Below are 21,861 nucleotides of genomic sequence, written 5' to 3' on the forward strand. Positions count from 1 at the left end.
AGTGACAATTTTGACCCCATGGGTGTTTTCCAGAAACAAGCAGCAGTGGATACTGCTGAGTGAAAATTGCAAACTGCCATTGTAGTCCCTAGTATGACGTAGTCCCCAAAACGTTGTAGTTCCCAGTATGTTGTAGTGATCAGTACATTATGCTCAGCTCATGCTTCTGGAGACACGCACCCATAACTTAGGTGGGTTCTCACAGCTACAGAAATGATAAATCTGTGGGCGCTAAATGTGGCTTAGGCACACTGGGGCTCAGAGAGGAAGGGGGGCACTTAGATTTGGCAGTGCAGAATTTACTGAATTTCTTTTGGGGGTCGAGGAGCCATTTTGCTTTTCCAGAGCCTTTGTGCTACCAGTAACGTGGAAGCCCCCTATATTTCCTTTGACAGATGACAGCCCTAACTGGGTGCTTTTTTGTGGATTAGTTTGTAGGTTTTGGTAGGAACATTTTATATAATTTTTGGGATCACATTTATCCTGCGCTCTACGCTGAGCACTTATATGAGGGTTTCAATCTAAATCTCCCATTGACGTGATTCAGATGAAACTCCTGAGGGATTCACTCACTATAATGAGGCAGCAGAGTTTCTCTGGACTCAATCTGGCCTTTATTCAGTGGTGTTTTTCTTTTCAGAGGTGCGCAAAACTGTGGCCGACGGCACTTTTATGCATGCCTTAAAAGACAGACACCGACGGATCACAAGTCAGACAGCATCTACATAGCAATATTTCCTTCATTTTATATATTTCTGACATACAGGGTAAGCCAACTATAGGTGGCCCTAGAACAAGAACAGAAAGTGATCATATAATGGATTGGACTTGTCTAACTACTGCATCCTTTTTGCTAATTTTAATGTTCTACTATGTTTAGGAGCTTCAAAATCTGCCAATAGATGGCCACTGCAGCTGGGCATAGTTTCGATCTTGCTGCCCGCCACACTGTGTGATCTCACACTGAGATCTCATTCACACAACCATATTTGTGGTCTGAGTTTTGTCCATAAAAAAACAGACAATTGTATTGATATAATTCAATGGGCAATGGAGATGAAGGATTTTTTTTTTTAGTGACCAAATCTGAATGTGGAAAAAATTGCAGCACCTTGGGGCAAGGTAGCACCCTGCTGTGGGTACTGACCAAGGGAGCAACGTCTCTGCGAGCAGCCCCTAGGACTGAAACAGGCAAGATATAGGGCATCAGGGTCATAATGACACCCTAGGACCTGTATGACCCTATCAAGGAAAATGCAGGCAATTCCAACTTCTCCCCATTCCTTTGCTGTACTTGTTGACAGGAATAAAAATACAATGTGTAACTCTGGGAAAGAAGCCGATGAATTGTATGGAAGATGGTGAAGGAGAATCCATAACCTGTTATTCCCTGTTTGGCTGGGCATAAAATGGACATTGATTGTAAGAGCTAGTCTGGCTTCCTGATTGAAAGGGTTAAAGGAAGCGACACTGCATCAGAGTGGATGGTGGTGGTAACAGAGGCAGGAATAATGTCCCACCCTAACACTCGTTTCTCTGTAACGTGACGGGGTGTTGGACACTTGACACTCGCCTATGGCTACCACCCAGGGTGCATTTTACATTTGCAGAGAGCTTGTAAGAACAAGCAGTATTGAGAAGGTAACGTGTGTACATGCACTGGATTCAGGTAGAATTCTCTTTCCTTTGCCCCATAGACCTGCTTAATACAAAATATGGAAAGCTCCTGAAAAGTTAAAGAAATATAGTATTATGCCCTTTTCTAAAGTGGCGGAGTCACTATGTTTAAGAAGTATAACATTCTGTCTTAGGCGCCCATAAAATGATGGGTAATAACAGACATAGGGAGTATGGGGTCCTAGTTATTAGTCTTTAAGGAGCTCAGATACGGTACACAGCAACCTTTCCTGTCCTTTTCACATTAATGCCTTGGGCACATACAGTAAGAATCAATTTAAATGCATGTGACAGGGGCACTGGTGTAGTTTATTTCATGTATCAGCTAGATTCATATTGAACACTATGACAATCCCTTTAAGACTGAATGTAAAGTCCTCATGAATCAGCTTCTAAACGGCTCAGTAAGACAAACGCAAACCATGAAAGTGTTTCAATAGCAGTTTATTAACATGGTGGTTTACAAGTCTTTCAAGTAGAAAGGTTTGGCTTTTAATACAAATTAAAATAAATCTCTGTAAATAGATTTTACTTATATACAATGAAAATGTATATACATATTACAGAAAAAGACAACCGCATCCCCTTGGCCAAATAGCAAACATTAAATTCATTACAACATATTTTACATTGAATTAGGACTGACAGCTAGCCCTGACATGTGGCTGCATTCATCAATATCATCATGTAAACAGCTCATCAGATCCTTATAGGGCCCTGTTCACATCATATCTGATCTTATAACAGACGTAAACATCGGGAGAAGAGGCAAACAGTGGCATACGTTACTAAGTTTTCTGCAAAAAGCATAATTGACTAAATATTACAAATAGGTGTACAATGAGATGTCAGCCTAGTGGAGGTCAAAAGGTTGCTCTTTTGACCTCCGTAAGATAAATGGAACCATATGTATACTTTTGACATATACGCTGGGAAAATTTTTTACGTATATGTCAAATGCAGGGCTCAACCGCAGTGTGAACAGAGCCTTAATGGCACTTACTGATCTCATCAATTCATTAGTTATTACAGACTTAATAAAGAAAAAAATATATGCAATCAGGTGCATGTACAGCATATATTTTACATGCCTGTACCCCCGAAAATACCATGTAACTAGGTCTAAATTCAACTATTATCACAAGTCAAAAAAGTCTCATCTTTATTGGTAGACTTCTTCAAATGATGCATTATTAACGTAACCCTATAGTCTCCTGCTCCAAATGCATTAAATTTCTTTCTAGAGGAGCCAAGGAGACACCTTGAACTCAGAAAGAGTAGTTTATAAAAAGAGGAAATGGAAAAAGACTTCAAACCACTTTAACAGATACAAGTTGTGCAGCATAAATTCTAAAAGTCATTAGGAAAAAGAGAATTTCCTGCACAGAACAGACGTGAGGAAAAAACGAGGTTTGATTTCATAAACTCAGCGGAGGAGATTCTACAACATTTGTATAAAGGTAAAGTTAGCAGTTGAAGTTTTAGACCTTCAATGTCATCCCAAAAATGTTATCATATCAAGGAATAGACAAAACATGAGCACATGATTTGGGGGTCAGAGACAGAACGGGCCCACTCAGAGCCAGTAGGTGTTCCATTCCTTTCTGAGAGCGGAAAGGTGGTGGATTTCTGCTATTTAGCACTACTATGTGAGTTCTTGTCTAAGCAAAAGGAATAAGGTAATACTTCTATTCTCCCATCTGCCCAAACCTTAAATGGTTGGGGATCACCCGCACTCTTCTTGGGGGACTTCTAGTTACACTTCTAAAATGAATTTGGCAAATCTTTTACCCTTTCCATCAACATTCCCAAAACCACAGTCTGGGACCTGTTACTGTTTTGGTGAATAAATATGGAAGAAGAAAGACAAATATTAGTCTATATAGTGATTTACCCTGTATGGCATCTACTGTATATACAGTAGACTAATTGTGGTGAAATTTGTGATGGAGAAATACAAAAGATATATGATTTTCAACTAGCATGAAAATTGTGAAATCCCATTATTTGCACCTTTTATTTAGCAACCTTGCACCCACGGGGAATAGTTTCTAAAGGAAGGATTTGTTTGTAAAAGTAGAATATAGGCATGTTTTATACCTCCATGGCAATAAATATGAAAAATGTTGTATAGAAATATACATTTATTGGTATGTGAATACATGACAAAAATCTGAATAATGCAGCCATACCCTATGGCCCTGATTTATTAAAGCTTTTATGCAAGAAACCAGTTGTAAAAAGATTTGAATAGTCATTAAAATTTTTGAACAAAACTAAGCTGTGCAAAAATTTTGCAGCTTTTTTTACTCCATTTTCGCCCAGATCTGACAAAGTGTACAGAGTTGGGGTGGGACAGGGGTGGCGACCCCCACTCATCAAATTCACAACAAGAGGTGGAGTTCCTTACAGCACAATTCTTCAGGCTCTGACTGGAGTAAGATTTTTGGTGAGGATCATAACACTTTCACTTCTAGACTTGCCTGATTAACTGAGAGCATGCATGTCTTAATAAATGAGGTGCCTCGCACTCCACCCTACCCTCTCATAAAGACTGGCATGAAAAATTCCAGTGTTGATGAATCAGGGCCTGTATGTTAGAAATCTATATCTTTTAGGGCATCAAGACAAGACTATTTTCCCCATTACGTTTTTGTAGAACTACCGAGAAAAATTACTAGAATGGGCTAAAGGTATGATGTTTGATCTTATTCAAAGAAGTATTCTTTTGTAGGGCTGGTGATGTCACCTCTACTGAAACCTGCTGGGTTGTGTCCACAATTGTCAGATAACATTCACCTTAAGGCCCCGTCTCACATAGCGATTTACCAACGATCACGACCAGCGATACGACCTGGCCGTGATCGTTGGTAAGTCGTTGTGTGGTCGCTGGGGAGCTGTCACACAGACAGCTCTCTCCAGCGACCAACGATCAGGGGAACGACTTCGGCATCGTTGAAACTGTCTTCAACGATGCCGAAGTCCCCCTGCAGCACCCGGGTAACCAGGGTAACATCGGGTTACTAAGCGCAGGGCCGCGCTTAGTAACCCGATGTTTACCCTGGTTACCAAAAAAAACAAACAGTACATACTCGCCTTTCGGTGTCCCTTGCCGTCTGCTTCCTGCTCTGACTGAGCCGCCGTACAGTGAGAGCAGAGCGCAGCGGTGACGTCACTGCTGTGATCTGCTCTCACTTTCCGGCCGGCAGTCAGTCAGAGCAGGAAGCAGACGGCAAGGGACCTGACGGACATCAGATGGTGAGTATGTAGTGTTTTTTTTTTTTTACATTTACGCTGGTAACCACGGTAAACATCGGGTTACTAAGCGCGGCCCTGCGCTTAGTGACCCGATGTTTACCCTGGTTACCAGTGAAGACATCGCTGGATCGGTGTCACACACACCGATTCAGCGATGTCAGCGGGGCCTCAACGACCAAAAAAAGGTCCAGGCCATTCCGACACGACCAGCGATCTCACAGCAGGGGCCTGATCGCTGGTACGTGTCACACATAGCGAGATCGCTACTGAGGTCGCTGTTGCGTCACAAAACTAGTGACTCAGCAGCGATCTCGCTAGCGATCTCGCTATGTGAGACGGGGCCTTAATTCTATCCTAGGACAGGTGCATCATACCTGCTGATCACACACGCATCCTGCTGGGTATCAGTAGACATGAAGTCACCTGTCCCTCTCATCTCCCGAAAAAATAAAAGATCAGAGTGGGAATAACCCTTAACAATCTAAAAAATTAAATTACAAAAATTAGGAATTCTAAATAAATCTAAATCTTAATAATTAAAATAAACCTCACCTATCACCATGATTAACCTTAAAATATGTTAAAAGACATGGAGTTATGGAGTTATGGAGACAAAAGTATGTTATTCTAAATGTATATTCAGTTTTGAATTTTATGAACAGTCATGAATTGATAATTTGGAGCAGAATTTTGCACCTGAAATTTGTAAAAGGATAAGAATAAGATACATTTCCAAGTTTCTTCAAACCCCATTTCACAATATAGTCAGCGGTATTGCAGAACAGGAATGTACATTTTAGATTTTATCACAACATAAGAAAATAGGCTGCAATGTTCCAAAATAAAACGGTGTATATACAGTACACGGGTGTATATTTACTGATGGAGTAGACAGGTCACACAATTGAACTCCATGCCCATAAAGGTTGTCATGAATAAGTAAGTATTCCTGCCCTAGGCTTTCCAACAGAAGCTTAAATGTAAATTCGGAATACCATTATCCTATATTAACCTTTCCAAGCTAATCAAACACAATATATTGCTGCGTACACTGACATTTCAATATGGTTTGAGAAAAAAAGATTTGTCAAAATAGGATTTATTAAAAACAGGATTTCTGGACAAATAATGCTTCAATGTGGGTTCATACTGTGCGTTCCGAGACAATTTGTACCCATAATAACATTGTTATTTCAGATTCTTCCTAGAGTTTTTTTTCAACATATGGAAAGAAAGGTGGAAAATATTATTTTTTAAACCCTTTTAATTCTTTTGAATGGTTTATTAATTCATTATACTCTAGGAATATAGCCCAGTGTTTTAATCACAAGCAAACATAAAAGGGGTTGTCTTACAAAGAGAGCGCCCTTTAGGGTTGGTTTCCTGCACCCCTTGAAAATAGCTCATTATGCCCCGAGAAGCTTGGTATCGTAATATTACTTGTGGCCATTCATTGGCCCTATGTAATATTAACATCTGATGAATACAGTGGAAACACCAAGGGGCATTCTACAAGGATTCTGTTACATAGGTATTTAGTTACTGGAATACATGAGAGCTAAAGTCTTCAAGAGCACAGGACGCCAACAGTGTGACATCCTAGATTGAAAACGATTTTGATCAGGAAATTACATTTAAAATAACCCATGTATGTTTAGAAAAAATGCGATTTTACTGAAATTCTGATATACTTCTTAGTATGTTCTCTGCTTACAGGAAAAAAATCACTTATGTAATTAGTAGCTACTTAACGAGAAAAACTGTATTAGACCAACTGTTCTATTGATCTAATTTTCTATAACTTTTCAATAATAGTTACAGAACAAATGGGAGTTTGTGTTCAGCAGACCTCACAATCCTAAAGAAAACAACTACTTCTCATGAACAAAACCGATTGGGTTGTGTTCAATTCCTGATTTATAACAGAGACGTATTCAGCAGTGCCTGATCATTAAATGAGATTGTCTGGTCACGAGATTTTGATGACCTATCCTTAGGTTAGGGTCCGACACCAGTCACACCCACCGATTGGTCGTGTTTAGCTTTGGAGAAGGGAAGACTTAAATTAATGACACGCAATGAGATGCGGCATACAATGTGTCGCTGTCGGATACTACAGCTCCTATTCTCTTGAAAACACTAAAGCTGTGTAGCCAACTATTTCAATGTAAGATACAAATGCCCATCCTAAATTAAGACTCCAATAAGCACAACTTTAAATTTCAGCAAATCGATTTTTGGTACCCTGGTCCAGTTGCCACATCCATAACCACTGGATGGGAGCCCTCTTCCCTACCAAAATCTCTGGCCCCTCTTCTGATTTGTGCCTCCTTGCGACATCATGCAATGAGATACACATATGAAGTCACACCGGGCTTACTGACCAGAAGAGGCACTGGCATGTAGGACGAGGCTTGCAGGGCTCCCGTCTGGCAGCCACAGACTATTCATGTGCCTGCTGGTCCAGTGAACTAAATTCTCTAATCTCTTACATAACTTCCATTCCACCGGGGCATTGGTATAACGCCCTTTGTCTTGTGCACAGTCCTCACTCAATTATATATATTTGGTGCTAAAGTGTTTTTTCCAGAAATACAAATTGAAGGCTTATTCATAGTTGATTAATCCTGACCTTAATCCAGGGACCTGCAGTGATTAGTATAAGTAATAAGAAGTTACAGTTCTCAGGCGATAATTGCAGCCCATTCAGTGTATATCCAGACACAGTGCGGAGAAACTAAATACTGCAACTCAACCACAAACAAGTTCCTGATCAATATAGGACCTGGGAGTATCAATCAATGTTTACTCCGGAAAAAAAAATTCCTTTTTTTAAAGGGCATGGATTTTGAGAGCTCAGAGATGTATGTCTAGTACTGAAACCAGAGACATTTTTCATATTGGTCAGAGATTCCGCAGTCATAACAGATGTTGTGAAAAGTTATAAAGTTCCAGAATGCCGACTATAGTACTAAATCTGTCATATTAAGTTTAGATGAAAGTCAGTTCATGTAGAATTCTAATTATTGTAGTTCTATTATAAAAACAAAACTAAACTACAAACATTGATTAAAAACAAAGTACTCACCATATGGAGCAATTTTCAGCACTTTAATATTGTATATATAAGCTATGCAACCAAAGTAAGCAAGCAAGCAATCTAAGAAAGTCTGCATACTCTGCATATTGACACAGTATGCCTGAGGAAACTGAAGAAGGTCAAATCTAATCCCCCAGACACCATGAATATAGTACGCATATAGCACTGGTGACATATTGCACCATAATGACTACATTAGTCTGCCACAATTTTGGCCACAAGACCTAATATCCAGATAGAGATTATTAATTGATTGTGCTACAACCTGAAATAGTTGGAAAATGTAGTCAATGAAACTGCCAAGTATATGAAGCATAGTGCATTTTACTTGTACAGTTAATTACAGACCTAATGAAATAATAACATTAAATTCTATTGTGAGTCGCAATTAGAGTTAAACTCGTGTCTGAGAGCTCGGTACATTTCAGTAAATAATGAATCTGGGAATGTCTTCAGTGATAATTTAGCTAAGACTCATCTTAAGAACTTCAGTAGAGGACCAGAGGATTTGTGGAATAGAAAGGTATCCCCGTGATTTGTGTCCATGTATTTAGGTGGAGCCTATAAGTCCACATATGTATCCGAGTATTTATATGATTTTATTTACAGCTATGTGTGTTTATGTTTTTTTAGCATGTATGTTTAATAGAGTTGCTCACCTATCTCTCCATTCATGCTCTATGGGCATACGCACAGCCAGCTCCAATTTAAATGTAATTACTAGGGATAAAAGTGCCCCTTTCGGTCCCAGCAGTTGGGTATTTCCATGTCCAAGTTCCTATCCCAATATGTAGTAGGTTTTATAATAATAATATTAGCAAATACCTCCACTTAGAAATGTAGTATAGTTGTTCTGATTTGCTATGTCCTTACCCCATGTACAGGGCATTGCAGTATCCCAGATATTATTGGCTCTGATCACTCATATAGTGACAGTTAGTTAGATGTTAGCAGTTGGAATCGGCAGCGCTGGAGTCCTGGGTTCAAATCCCACCAAGGATAACATCTGCAAGGAGTTTGTATGTTCTCCCCGTGTTTGCGTGGGTTTCCTCCGGGTTCTCCGGTTTCCTCCCACATTCCAAAGACATACTGATAGGGATTCTAGATTGTGAGCCCCATCGGGGACAGCGATGAAAATGTGTGCAAACTGTAAAGCGCTGCGGAATATGTTAGCGCTATATAAAAATAAAAAAGATGATGATAGATACCTAAGCTTCTGCTGGGACAGAAAGGGACAAATTTATCCCTATTGATCGCATTTAGAATGGCTCATATGCCCATGGAAAATGAATGGAGTGATAGGTGGGCATGCACACTGCCGCTTCATTAAAAATTGGGATAAAGGGGATACACGGCCCCAATCTGCCAAATAGTGTGGATCACAGGACCCCAATAATCTATAAGTTATATCCGATCATGTGGATAGGTGATAATGTTTTTTCTGTAGACAACCTGTTTAAGATTATGTATATACATCTACATGCCCTTTGACCTCAACTACCTATGATTTATATATAGATATATATGTACAGTACAACTCGCTGTTCACTCTTCAACACAAATTCAATAACCTATGTGGTATATCCATCCTGCATAATACAGCGCAATACAACTCCCATTATCTCTCGGGTATATCCATACTCTGTAAAGGGATGTATTGGGTTCAATAAAGTATACCCGTTCTGTGGATAGTCAGAAAATATTAACTCCTTGGAGCCGCTCACTGTACATTTCTTGCTACCACTATCTTCAACAGGTGCCAGCTGTATGCTGCAGACAACGCTTTGCGATAATGGTGGGGATTGGTGATACCTCTTTGCTGATTATCCCTTAGAGGTAGAAAAATGAAATCCTTTCTTCTCCACATGTTCCAAGTGTCATAATATATTCAAGACAGAAAGTGTAATAACAGTAAAAATGAAATATCACATTTTTGATTGTATAGCACTATGTGAAAGGCAGGAGATGTTATATGTCACTAGAGAAAAACATATACCAAATTGACACACTAAATGGCTGTACCATAAAGAAAGAAAACGTAAAAACTAAGGATGAAGTGATGTTCCAGAGCCTGAAAGAATACCTATGACCAGTCTGGGGCTGCCTATTTAATAAAAGAATGGGCAGTCCCTGATTGGTGATTTTTCTAAATATCATGTAGGACAAAACTGCTCATAAGTTACCTAATGTCCCCTGAAAGGGACTAACCTTCTCGTAAGAGTCCAGCCCAAACTTCCGAGTTGTGAGATCCGGGCATGTGGAGAAGACTCCCACAACCTCCCAAGGCTCAACCTTAGCACAAGACCTCAATCTTTGTACTAACTGAGCGCTGCCATGATCTTCACTGAGCTGTAACCGAACAGTAACCTCTCATTATGTGCCTGTTCGGTAACAGCTAAGTAAATTAAGTGGCAGCACTGTAGAAATCTCGCGGTTTGAGTAAGAGAGCAGTTGTGGGATTCTGCTCTACCTGCCGGGATCTGACACCTCAGAAGACCAGGTCCTACTTTTGCTAGATCCTTTTGGGGGACATTATTATGAAAGGTTTTGTTACTGCATTGTATTTAGGAAAATCACCAATCTGGGGCTGCCCACTTGTGTAGTATTTAAGGAAAATAACCCCACATTGGTTATAGGGACTCTTTACGTATAGTATATGTCTAATAATTTTCTACTGTACCTGTCATACTATAGTATCACAATAGCAGTATTAGAAATTAGGACAGTTTACACCTTGGCCTTATCATTTCCTCACGTTAGTGCATCATTAAATCAGATAACTATATCCACGTAGCTTGCCTGACTTCACTTTACAGCTCAATGCAGTCTAATGACAAGTGAAGTCTCCTGCAATTTATTACTCTGCAATGAAGGACAGACTTCTCCTGCAGTGAAAGGCTTTATTTCCTTCAGATTGGTATTAAAATGACAAGAAGCGACAATAGAAAGTGAACGACTATATCAAAGCTTTCCCATAAGCCACAGATCACGGTATAAACAAACACACACTTTCAATATGAAAGAAGATTACGAGTTTTGCTAAAAGATCAGACATGCCAAAGTATGCCTTTATATCAGAAAAACAAGACAAAAATCCTTCTTCTGTTTTGTTTGGGATTTCTGCGGATTTCACAACTATGATTAGCCTTAGCGATATTAAAAATCGCAGCGATATTTACATATGCTTACAAATGTGGAAAAATCTTTTCTGTGTTTTTTCCTTTTATCCTCTTTTTGTTCTTGAAAACTCATTTTTTTTACATTGAAAATGAGTCTAAATTAGATACAGCAAAACATGTCGGAAGGTTCAGTTGGCATATTGTGCATAGAATGCCACTTTGACTCTCTCTATTTGGTGGCAGAGCTTTATGGCCGGGCCCAGTTTTAATTCCATACAGTCTTGTACCGTGGGAAGAGTCAGAAGTAAGAATGCTTGTCCATCAATGTCCTAAAGATACACAAAATAGTCATATTTAGTGCACTTTATATATGCGGATGTACTGTTATAACAACAGCCCCCAACAATATAAAGATAATGGTAGATACATTTAAAGAAGCTAAAAGCCTCTGGGTAACAAAACTTTAGAAATAAACTACTGCTCTTAAGGTATGTAATAATTAAAGTCCTGTACTGTAAGTTTTTTTTAACTATAAATATAAAATATACTAATGTAAAAGAAATTATATTTAACTTTAAAAAACTTCAAGCTCCTTAATAATATAGTTATTTTCAAGTGGATTCATCTACCAACATGGACAATTGAACAATAAGTTGTGAATTAGCAGGAAAGTCGAGATTCCCAGCAGCTGCGCCTTGGGATCTATACTGTGTTTGGTAGCCTGTATCATGTTAACGCACAATAAAATATAAGAAACAGCAGCTCATGTCCTGCTGACATTCACCTGCAGCAATACTGAACTTTATTGCAGATGATCAGGAGACTGACGTCACTTATAGCGACCCTTTGTGCTACCCATTACTAAGACGCATCCCCTTTAGTCTTTGTGCATCAGTTTCCTTATCATTTTCTTTTTCACACTGGTCATTTAGTTATGTGTACCTTAAAAGGGTTGGCAGCCATTCTTATATTGATTTCCTATTAGGATAGGCCATGAATATCTGATTGGTGGATTTACTACACTCAACTCAACTCCCTCCGCTTTTCCACCCTGATGATCAGCTGCTACTAGGGCCAGTGTCAGCTGGACGTTCTCAGATACATCCAGAACACAGCAGCTCCAACAGTTCTTTAGTGGCAACAGCCAGGTATTGCAGATCCACCTCCTAATGCATGGAGTTGCTGTTTTCTGGCAGCATCTGAAGACTTCCAGCTGCTGTCGTTAACAGCTAATCGGCAGAACTGCCGGTTGTCAAACCCCCACTGATCAGATACTGATGGCCAATCTCAAGGTAAGGCCATCAATAAAAGAAAGTAGCAGCCAACCTTTTTGAGATTATTTTGCTCTTGCTGGATGTTTCTTAGTACCGTAAGTTGTTCTATATAGGGTATATACTATACAGTAACCAATCAGGCGAGGCAGAACTGCAAAGTGGGACTAGCCAGCAACGTAAGGCAATCAAAAGGCAAGACATGTGTCTGAGTCTATCTCAAACACCTCATAAGCACCGCTTCTAAGCTCTAGTCCCAGGTCACAAAAGGAGAATATAAGCAAGAACTGCAGGAAAAAATATCACCCGATTTATATGTCTTTCTGAGCATCAGACGGGGCAGTTATTTTAAAGACTCATAGTTCCATTTTTAGTGAATTTCAAAATTTGTAGAAAGTAGCCAGAGAAAAACATGGTAAACCTTCAAAAGTTATTAAGTATGTTAATGGGAAATTCTGTAAAAACATTGTACAACATGTAAAAAAATATTTATACCTGTTCTTGAAAAATTTTAGATAAGGGAGCACAATCTGTAGACTTAATAAACTTCACTACATCCGTTACTGTCCATTCCAAGGGGTTACTCTCTAGGACCAAACATTCTTCTTCCTCTTGTTTTATTTCCTATGGGAACAAAATAATCAGATATTACCAATCATTAATCCCAAGACTAATATATGTTAATGCCCTGTATTCAAAAGCATGCCAATAACTTGGCTTATAGAACATGACATGTTATTGTTGCAAAACATTACATTCTCAGAACTCAAGGAGAGCTCCAGATTCCAATTCATGTGCACAGTACTCTTTGTATTGACGCTAGGCCATTGCATACAACTAATAGTTTTCTTTTGTTCTCAAACAATTTGTGTTTTTACATACAAACGTACATCTTTCCCACTTATGGTATCGACCTTTTCAGCATATGACAGAGAACGGGTTTTCCGGACTCTTCTTGTCCTCTCCACTAGAGGTGGTCTGTCAGAAGCAATGCTATTTCTTAGCGTTACAGCTCTTCTTGGACGAACAGAGGGAACTTCAACAGAGGAGGTGTCCGTGTGATCATCACGTACTTCAGAACTTGTTCCCTCACTGCCTGTATCATCTTCGAGGCCATCATCGTCTGCACTCTCCTATTAACATTGGAAATTTAGTTAATAAAGGATATATGAAAAATAGAAAAAAAAACCATGTCTAGATGTTTGTTTTAGAAAAAAATTACCTATACATTTAAAGGGAACCGGTCATGTAAAATAACGCTTCTAACCTGCAGATGTGGGGTTAATTAGCAAGTTAATAGTGTTCTGATGCCATGCGTTGCCAGCACAGAGAGCCCCGCTGCAGGGAGAAAATTAAATTTATTCCCCCAGCAGCATTCGACTTCCACTCAGAGGGGCACAGTTTCAGTCATCGCTCAGTGTATAGAAAGCGGCGGCTGTAACTGTGCCCCTGGCACTGACTGACAGCCAACTGTAATGCTGAACCTGCTGTCAGTCAGTGACGGGGGGGCGGTTACAGCCGCTGCTCTCTATACACTGAGCGATGACTGAAAGCTGAACATTGGTGGGAATAAAGTTTATTTCCTCCTGGCAGCGCAGGGACGGAGCCAGGCATGTTCAGAACATTTTTAATTTGCAGATTAACCCCATATCTGCAGATTTGTAGTGTTATTTTTATATGACAGGTTCCCTTTAAAATAAAGTAATTGACTTCAATTTTAAAGGGACATTGCTACAGTCAAGCCAGTTCCAGGCATAGTTAGCATTTTCACATAGTGGAAAATTGGTTGTTTTTATTTTCTTCTATTAATCTCCAAATTTATTAAATTTCAAGAGGAGCATAAACGAGACATAAACTTCAATAGAAAAATCTGTTACACAACTCAGGTCACTTTCGGCACGGATGACATAATTTTTGGCAAAATCTCATGAACTTTGCTGGTACTTCACTGTCTATTTTCTTCTAGCAAAATTCTAACAAGAAATCTGTAGTGTACCTGCCTCATGTAAACATACCCCCATAAAGAAGTGAGGCAATAATGAATTGGATAATTATGTGACCTTATTTACTTTTAGTATTAAAAAATGTCAGGATCATTTAGACACAAAACTTGGCCTAGAATAATCACAATTTTAGGGACTAAAAAGAAATGTCTGCAAATCTCCTCCTCAGCAGACATCTACTGAACCAAAGCAATGTTTGTGGAGCACAGAGATATCTGAAAAAATGAAATAATATTAATTTACACTAAAAATACAAGTGACCCGTTTTCCATTTCCAATAACAATCCATTATCACAACAAAGCTTTAAAAAAGAACCTGGAAGACAAAAAAATGGAAATTTCCAATGTACACATTATCAAATGAATTGATTAGTGTTTGAAATACTTTGTTTACACTGTTCATAAATAAAACATTTAGAATATTATACAAATATTTCTTAAATAAAATTTCCCTTACCTCAACAGAGCCAACGGGGCTGCTCTTTTGTACAAAAATTGATTTTCTCCTTTTTCTGCGTCTTGTTGGTTTGGTCGGGGTATTGTCTGTTTGATGTTCACCACTAGAAGCCTTTACAATCTTTTTCCTCTTTCCATAATAAGCTGCAGTAATAAACAGCAATAATTCATCAAAGTGAGTACTTCTGCATTAAGAAAAGAGAATGACTACATACTGTCCTTATTACACTTAGTTCAAACAGTGCTTTTTCTTTTATACTTTTTGTTCATTGGGATGCACATCCTGCTTTAGCCCCCTAAAAATGTAAACAGTATTCTAAACTGTCCCAAACTGTTATCTGTAAACCTGGTCTGTGCATCTCAGACAGAAAAATCGTTCACAATCTTTCTTTAGAAATGCTTACCTAATCTTCCAGGAATCGGATTATGTCATTGGAACTACATGGTGTCTTAGTGTACACTGTACATCCACCCTTAAGTTTTTGTACAATGTCTTTTCATTGGTGCAAGCTTTGGCCACAGTTGTCGTATAGAAATAAAAACTGTGTGGACACCAGTAGTCCTGCATGTCATCAGAGAAACTGCTGCTCTGTTGACAAGGAGTAGCTGAATCTCTGGCAAGAGCGGTCAATGACCAGCGCTGGGTACTAAAAAGCAGGTAGTTGACTCTGTTAGCAACTACATGCCTTTTTTAAGTCTCAGATATCCCCTTTAAATATGGATATGCCCTCAGCCTATATAGCCACATATAGAGGGACTGTTACACCTGCCATTTGCACACCTCCTAAGCGCAGACCTACACATTGCGTGTTTCATTCTGCTACACTCAATAACCGACCAGGTATTTGTGTCCCTTCTGTCCTTTAGAGATCTGCTTCCCCAGCGTATCATTTGCCAGCAGATGATATCAGGCGACTTCACTCTCCCTTCCTCGCCTGATCTTGGGTTCTTAGTAGCTTTGTCTCTAGTTCCTGTACCCGGCTTGCCTTTTCGTTTATTCTGATTTTTCCGCTCCTGACCTCGGCTACTAAAGGCCCCGTCTCACACAGCGACACTGCAGCGATACAGACAACGATGCTGATCGCTGCAGCGTCGCTGTTTTGTCGCTGTGTGGTCGCTGGGGAGCTGTCACACAGACAGCTCTCTCTAGCGACCAACGATCAGGGGAACGACTTCGGCATCGTTGAAACCGTCTTCAACGATGCCGAAGTCCCCCTGCAGCACCCGGGTAACCAGGGTAAACATAGGGTTACCAAGCGCAGGGCCGCGCTTAGTAACCCGATGTTTACCCTGGTTACCAAAAAAAACAAACACTACATACTCACCATCTGTTGCCCGTCAGGTCCCTTGGCGTCTGCTTCTCGCTCTGACTGTGTGCCGCCTTACAGTGAGAGCAGAGCGCAGCGGTGACGTCACTGCTGTGCTCTCACTTTATGGCAGCAGTCAGAGCAGGAAGCAGACGCCAAGGGACCTGACGGGCAACAGATGGTGAGTATGTAGTGTTTGTTTTTTTTGGTAACCAGGGTAAACATCGGGTTACTAAGCGCGGCCCTGCGCTTAGTAACCCGATGTTTACCCTGGTTACCAGTGAAGACATCGCTGGATCGGTGTCACACACACCGATTCAGCGATGTCAGCGGGACCTCAACGACCAAAAAAAGGTCCAGGCCATTCCGACACGACCAGCGATCTCGCAGCAGGGGCCTGATCGCTGGTACGTGTCACACATAGCGAGATCGCTACTGAGGTCGCTGTTGCGTCACAAAACTTGTGACTCAGCAGCGATCTCGCTATGTGAGACGGGGCCTTAAGTGTTTGTATCTTGTTAGCTTGCTCGCACTCTTTAAAATAATTAGTGACGTCCACCCGGCCGGCTTGTAAACCTGCTCTTACGGCTGTTATTTCCATTTCCTTAATTATTTTCTTAAAGGGAACCTATCACCCCGTTTTTTTTGGTATGAGATAAAAATACTGTTAAATATGGCCTGAGCTGTGCATTACAATAGTGTAGTTTGTGGACCCCGATTCCCCACCTATGCTGCCGAAATACGTTACCAAAGTAGTCATTTTCGCCTGTCAATCAGGCTGGTCAGGTCGGATGGGCGTGGCTTCTTCCCCCAGATATTGCGTAGTTTTCCGTTGGTGGCGTAGTGGTGTGCGCATGTCCAACGTCCCCAATCCTGCACGGGGGGGTGAAAATAGCAGCGATGTCCGTTATTCCATTGGTGGTCGGTGGGCGCGGCCATCTTCCTTTGGCCGCGCGTGCGCAGAAGCGGCGCTCTGCTGGCCGCGGCTTCAGGAAAATGGCCGCCGCGATCTCCATCTGCGCACGCGCGGCATCCCGCGGCCATTTTCCTGAAGCCGCGGCCAGCAGAGCGCCGCTTCTGCGCACGCGCGGCCAAAGGAAGATGGCCGCGCCCACCGACCACCAATGGAATAACGGACATCGCTGCTATTTTCACCCCCCCGTGCAGGATTGGGGACCTTGGACATGCGCACACCACTACGCCACCAACGGAAAACTACGCAATATCTGGGGGAAGAAGCCACGCCCATCCGACCTGACCAGCCTGATTGACAGGCGAAAATGACTACTTTGGTAACGTATTTCGGCAGCATAGGTGGGGAATCGGGGTCCACAAACTACACTATTGTAATGCACAGCTCAGGCCCTATTTAACAGTATTTTTATCTCATACCGAAAAAAACGGGGTGATAGGTTCCCTTTAAGGCAACGACCCCTGAAGTGTTATGTGCTGGATATGTGGACTCAAATACGTGTATTTTATTTTATATCTATTTAAAGGCCCCGTCTCACATAGCGAGATCGCTAGCGAGATCGCTGCTGAGTCACAAGTTTTGTGACGCAACAGCGACCTCAGTAGCGATCTCGCTATGTGTGACACGTACCAGCGATCAGGCCCCTGCTGTGAGATCGCTGGTCGTGTCGGAATGGCCTGGACCTTTTTTTGGTCGTTGAGGTCCCGCTGACATCGCTGAATCGGTGTGTGTGACACCGATCCAGCGATGTCTTCACTGGTAACCAGGATAAACATCGGGTTACTAAGTGCAGGGCCGCGCTTAGTAACCCGATGTTTACCCTGGTTACCAAAAAAAACAAACACTACATACTCACCATCTGTTGCCCGTCAGGTCCCTTGGCGTCTGCTTCCTGCTCTGACTGCCGCCGTAAAGTGAGAGCACAGCAGTGACGTCACCGCTGCGCTCTGCTCTCACAGTACGGCTGGATCTCAGTCAGAGCAGGAAGCAGACGCCAAGGGACCTGACGGGCAACAGATGGTGAGTATGTAGTGTTTGTTTTTTTTGGTAACCAGGGTAAACATCGGGTTACTAAGCGCGGCCCTGCGCTTAGTAACCCGATGTTTACCCTGGTTACCCGGGTGCTGCAGGGGGACTTCGGCATCGTTGAAGACAGTTTCAACGATGCCGAAGTCGTTCCCCTGATCGTTGGTCGCTAGAGAGAGCTGTCTGTGTGACAGCTCCCCAGCGACCACACAGCGACAAAACAGCGACGCTGCAGCGATCAGCATCGTTGTCTGTATCGCTGCAGCGTCGCTGTGTGAGACGGGGCCTTTACTCTGAACCTGTGCTGCCTGCTCTGACCTTGGACCGTCTGACTATGCTTTTGTGTCACTCACCTGTACCCCCTACCCAAGTCAGTCTGCTGCTACAGTCCCAGGGACTGCCCTGGAGTGGTACATGGTGTCTACCACTAGCCCAGCCTATCCTCACCATCAGAGGCTCTGGTCAATACCCAGTAGACATTTGGTCACGTCCCTTCAGGGTAAGCTCAATTTAGCTTCTGGTTATATTGTCATTTGTTATGATAAATTTATTAAAGTGTTGCACAATGTTTAGATGTAAGACTTCTATCCAGAATTGATTTTTCACTTTTTCCACCATGCCCTACGCAAGTGATTTTGCACCCATTTTGTTCCACATTTAAAAAAACCTATGAAAATGTCAGAACCCATGAATTTTGACTTGCTCAAAATAAAAATGACGTACGTGGTGCAAAATGGGACAAAATATTAAGAAGTGTGAATAAAACTAAAAATAACACAAAATGCATGAAAATTCGGGCACAAAACGAAAGATAAATGTCTGCCATTGCTTTTTCTTTTGCAATGCAAAAATAGATTGCAAACATGTTCACATCCATACCTATCTCTGTGTTTTGTGATTATCTCATTATCATTTACTTTGATTGTAAACAAGAATTGTATGATATATTCCAAACCAAGTGAAATAAATGGGATCTGTTAAATAGTTGTTTTACATTTTATTCCCATTATTAAAAAAAAGTGAAGGAGCGCTCTATTTGGTGAAAATGAACATTTGCTTCCAGTGAACATGGGAGAAAATACTAAGTATAATGCCACTTGCTGTACTTAAAATGCTAAAGTATAATGTTACTGTGAACTGTGCGAAGAACACATCATTAATTGTAACCCATTGTACCGAATACATCCCCTACTTAGACCTATTAAAAGCTGGTGCACTGATAGTGTTTGTAGACAGTTCATTATAGTGCGAATTCTGTGACTGCTCGCTTCCAAGGAGATTTACTTCTTAATCCAGTGTCAATAAAAAATAAATAGTTTCCTGTGTCTGTAATTGTTTGTAGTCCTAAAGCACCTGTCATACAGCTGGAGAAGATAAATTCATTCCACACACGGGCTGAAGTAATGCTATTCTCTACATGTGGAGCTGCATGAATTCACAATGCCTCGAGATACTCACTGTATTTGGTTTTCGTGTGTATGGAGCAGTTTTCTGGACATACGTCAGTGACCAGGAATGAACTAAACAAATTGGGGCAACATTCCAATTTTGCACAAACTTTGCGGCAAAAATCTGTAACCTGGTTGGATGTGCGGACAATCTTCACAGTCGCCCTGTAGGTTTTCCCTTTGTATCTGGAGGGGATACAAACATGAAATGCTGAGATAATTTTCTCCACAGATACACACCTGCTTGCAGCTCTCTTGAGAACCATTTTCACATGGATGGGATTTCATGTAATTGCCAATTATATCCCAGATCACCAAGCAGCTGTACAAATCACATATGGCAACACAGGTAATAACAAAGTACATTGGTTCTGTAACACTGGGTATGTTTGTTATGACTAATCCTAATATAGGATTTATTTACAATCAATAACTTTTTGCTGAGAAATATATTTTTTACTCTCTTTTAAAATCAAGAGTTTTATGTGAAAAAGCAGCAATAATATTAAGAAAAATCCTTTGAACGTAGTAATCATATGATTGGTGTCTTCTTCACATAAATATTCACATGACCAAAAACCATCAGATGTGTGCTTAACCTCAAATACTATCTAGCACACTACAAAACACAGAATGAGAGGACCCAGCTGACCATAAGTGCTTACACTCTACCGAAGAGAAAGAGGACCCCACTGACCATAAGAGCATACACTCTACAGAAGAGAAAGGACCCTGCTGACCATAAGAGCTTATACTCTACAGAAGAGTGGGAGCCTGCTGACCATAAGAGATATACTCTACGGAAGAGAATGGACCCTGCTGACCATAAGAGCTTATACTCTACAGAAGAGAAAGAGGACCCAGCTGACCATAAGAGCTTACACTCTACAGAAGAGAAAGAGGACCCCACTGACCATAAGAGCATACACGCTACAGAAGAGAAAGGACCCTGCTGACCATAAGAGCTTACACTCTACATAAAAGAATGGATCCTGCTGACCATAAGAGCTTACACTCTACAGAAGAGAAAGAGGACCCTGCTGACCATAAGAGCTTACATTCTACAGAAGAGAGGAGCCTGCTGATCATAAGAGTTTACACTCTACATAAAAGTGAGAGGACCCTGCTGACCATAAGAGCTTACACTCTACAGAAGAGAAAGAGGAGCCTACTAACCATAAGAGCTTGTACTCTACAGAAAAGAATGGATCCTGCTGACCATAAGAGCTTACACTCTACAGAAGAGAAAGAGGACCCTGCTGACCATAAGAGCTTATATTCTACAGAAGAGAAAGGACCCTGCTGACCATAAGAGCTTACACTCTACAGGAGAGGAGCCTGCTGATCATAAGAGTTTACACTCTACATAAAAGTGAGAGTTCCCTGCTGACCAAAAGAGCTTACACTCTACAGAAGAGAAAGAGGAGCCTACTGACCATAAGAGCTTACACTCTACATAAGAGTGAGAGGACCCTGCTGACCATAAGAGCTTACACTCTACAGGAGAGAAAGGACCCTGCTGATCATAGGAGCTTACACTCTTCAGAACAGAAAGAGGACCACACTGACCAAAAGAGCTTACACTCTACAGAAGAGAATGGACCCTGCTGACCATAAGAGCTTATACTCTACAGAAGAGAGGACGCTGCTGACCATAAGAGCTTACACTCTACAGGAGAGAGAGGACCCTACCGATCATAACTGCTTATGCTATACAAAAGAGGGATCTACCCTGTGACTCTGGAGGTGGAAAATGACTCTGCTGTACAAACTGTGGTCTGCTGGCAACAACTGATCTGTCATAGGCCAGGTACTAAACACATCTGCCCAAGGTACGAAAATCTGTAAGAAGCCTTTGCTGTAGGGCATTATGGGGAGGCCCACCAGGCAACTCAAAATTATGTTAGACCGCTTTCTAATGCTTTAGCAGTGTTGGAATTTATTGCATCCATTTTACCTGATACCACACAATTGCATCTTATTACTCATGGAATGCTTAGGTTCCCCAAACCTAAAGTATTACAGATATTACAGAGAATAATCCATACGATGTCATACTCCATTTTTAATAACATTTAAGGTAATCTCATGACAGCATCCAAGAAGATTGTAATGTTACCATACCCCTTTCATCAAGTCTTCGTCTATATTGACTTCTCACAGGGAACCATACAAGAAAGAAGGAATCGGCAACCAATTACTTCTCAACTCGAGGAGCCATTC

At 41.1% G+C, this 21,861-nt stretch overlaps 1 protein-coding gene across 4 annotated transcripts in view; it reads right to left on the bottom strand.

Annotated features, from left to right (window-relative positions):
* Positions 1–10,919: 10,919 nt before the first annotated feature.
* The window catches only part of SFMBT2 (Scm like with four mbt domains 2), a 284,729-nt gene continuing 273,787 nt past the window's right edge, over positions 10,920–21,861 (bottom strand). For 3 of the 4 annotated variants that reach the window (XM_077264494.1, XM_077264491.1, XM_077264493.1), the window contains 5 exons: positions 19,649–19,824; positions 14,886–15,028; positions 13,316–13,558; positions 12,921–13,049; positions 10,920–11,483 (listed from right to left, as the gene is read on the bottom strand). In XM_077264494.1, coding sequence (XP_077120609.1) covers positions 11,343–11,483; positions 12,921–13,049; positions 13,316–13,558; positions 14,886–15,028; positions 19,649–19,824 — 832 coding nt within the window. In that variant the 3' untranslated portion in view covers positions 10,920–11,342. The remainder of the gene's footprint in view (positions 11,484–12,920; positions 13,050–13,315; positions 13,559–14,885; positions 15,029–19,648; positions 19,825–21,861) is intronic. The other variant, XM_077264492.1, reaches the window with a different exon arrangement.

Source organism: Ranitomeya variabilis, chromosome 5 (genome assembly GCF_051348905.1).
Source record: "Ranitomeya variabilis isolate aRanVar5 chromosome 5, aRanVar5.hap1, whole genome shotgun sequence".
NCBI classification, from domain to species: domain Eukaryota; kingdom Metazoa; phylum Chordata; class Amphibia; order Anura; family Dendrobatidae; genus Ranitomeya; species Ranitomeya variabilis.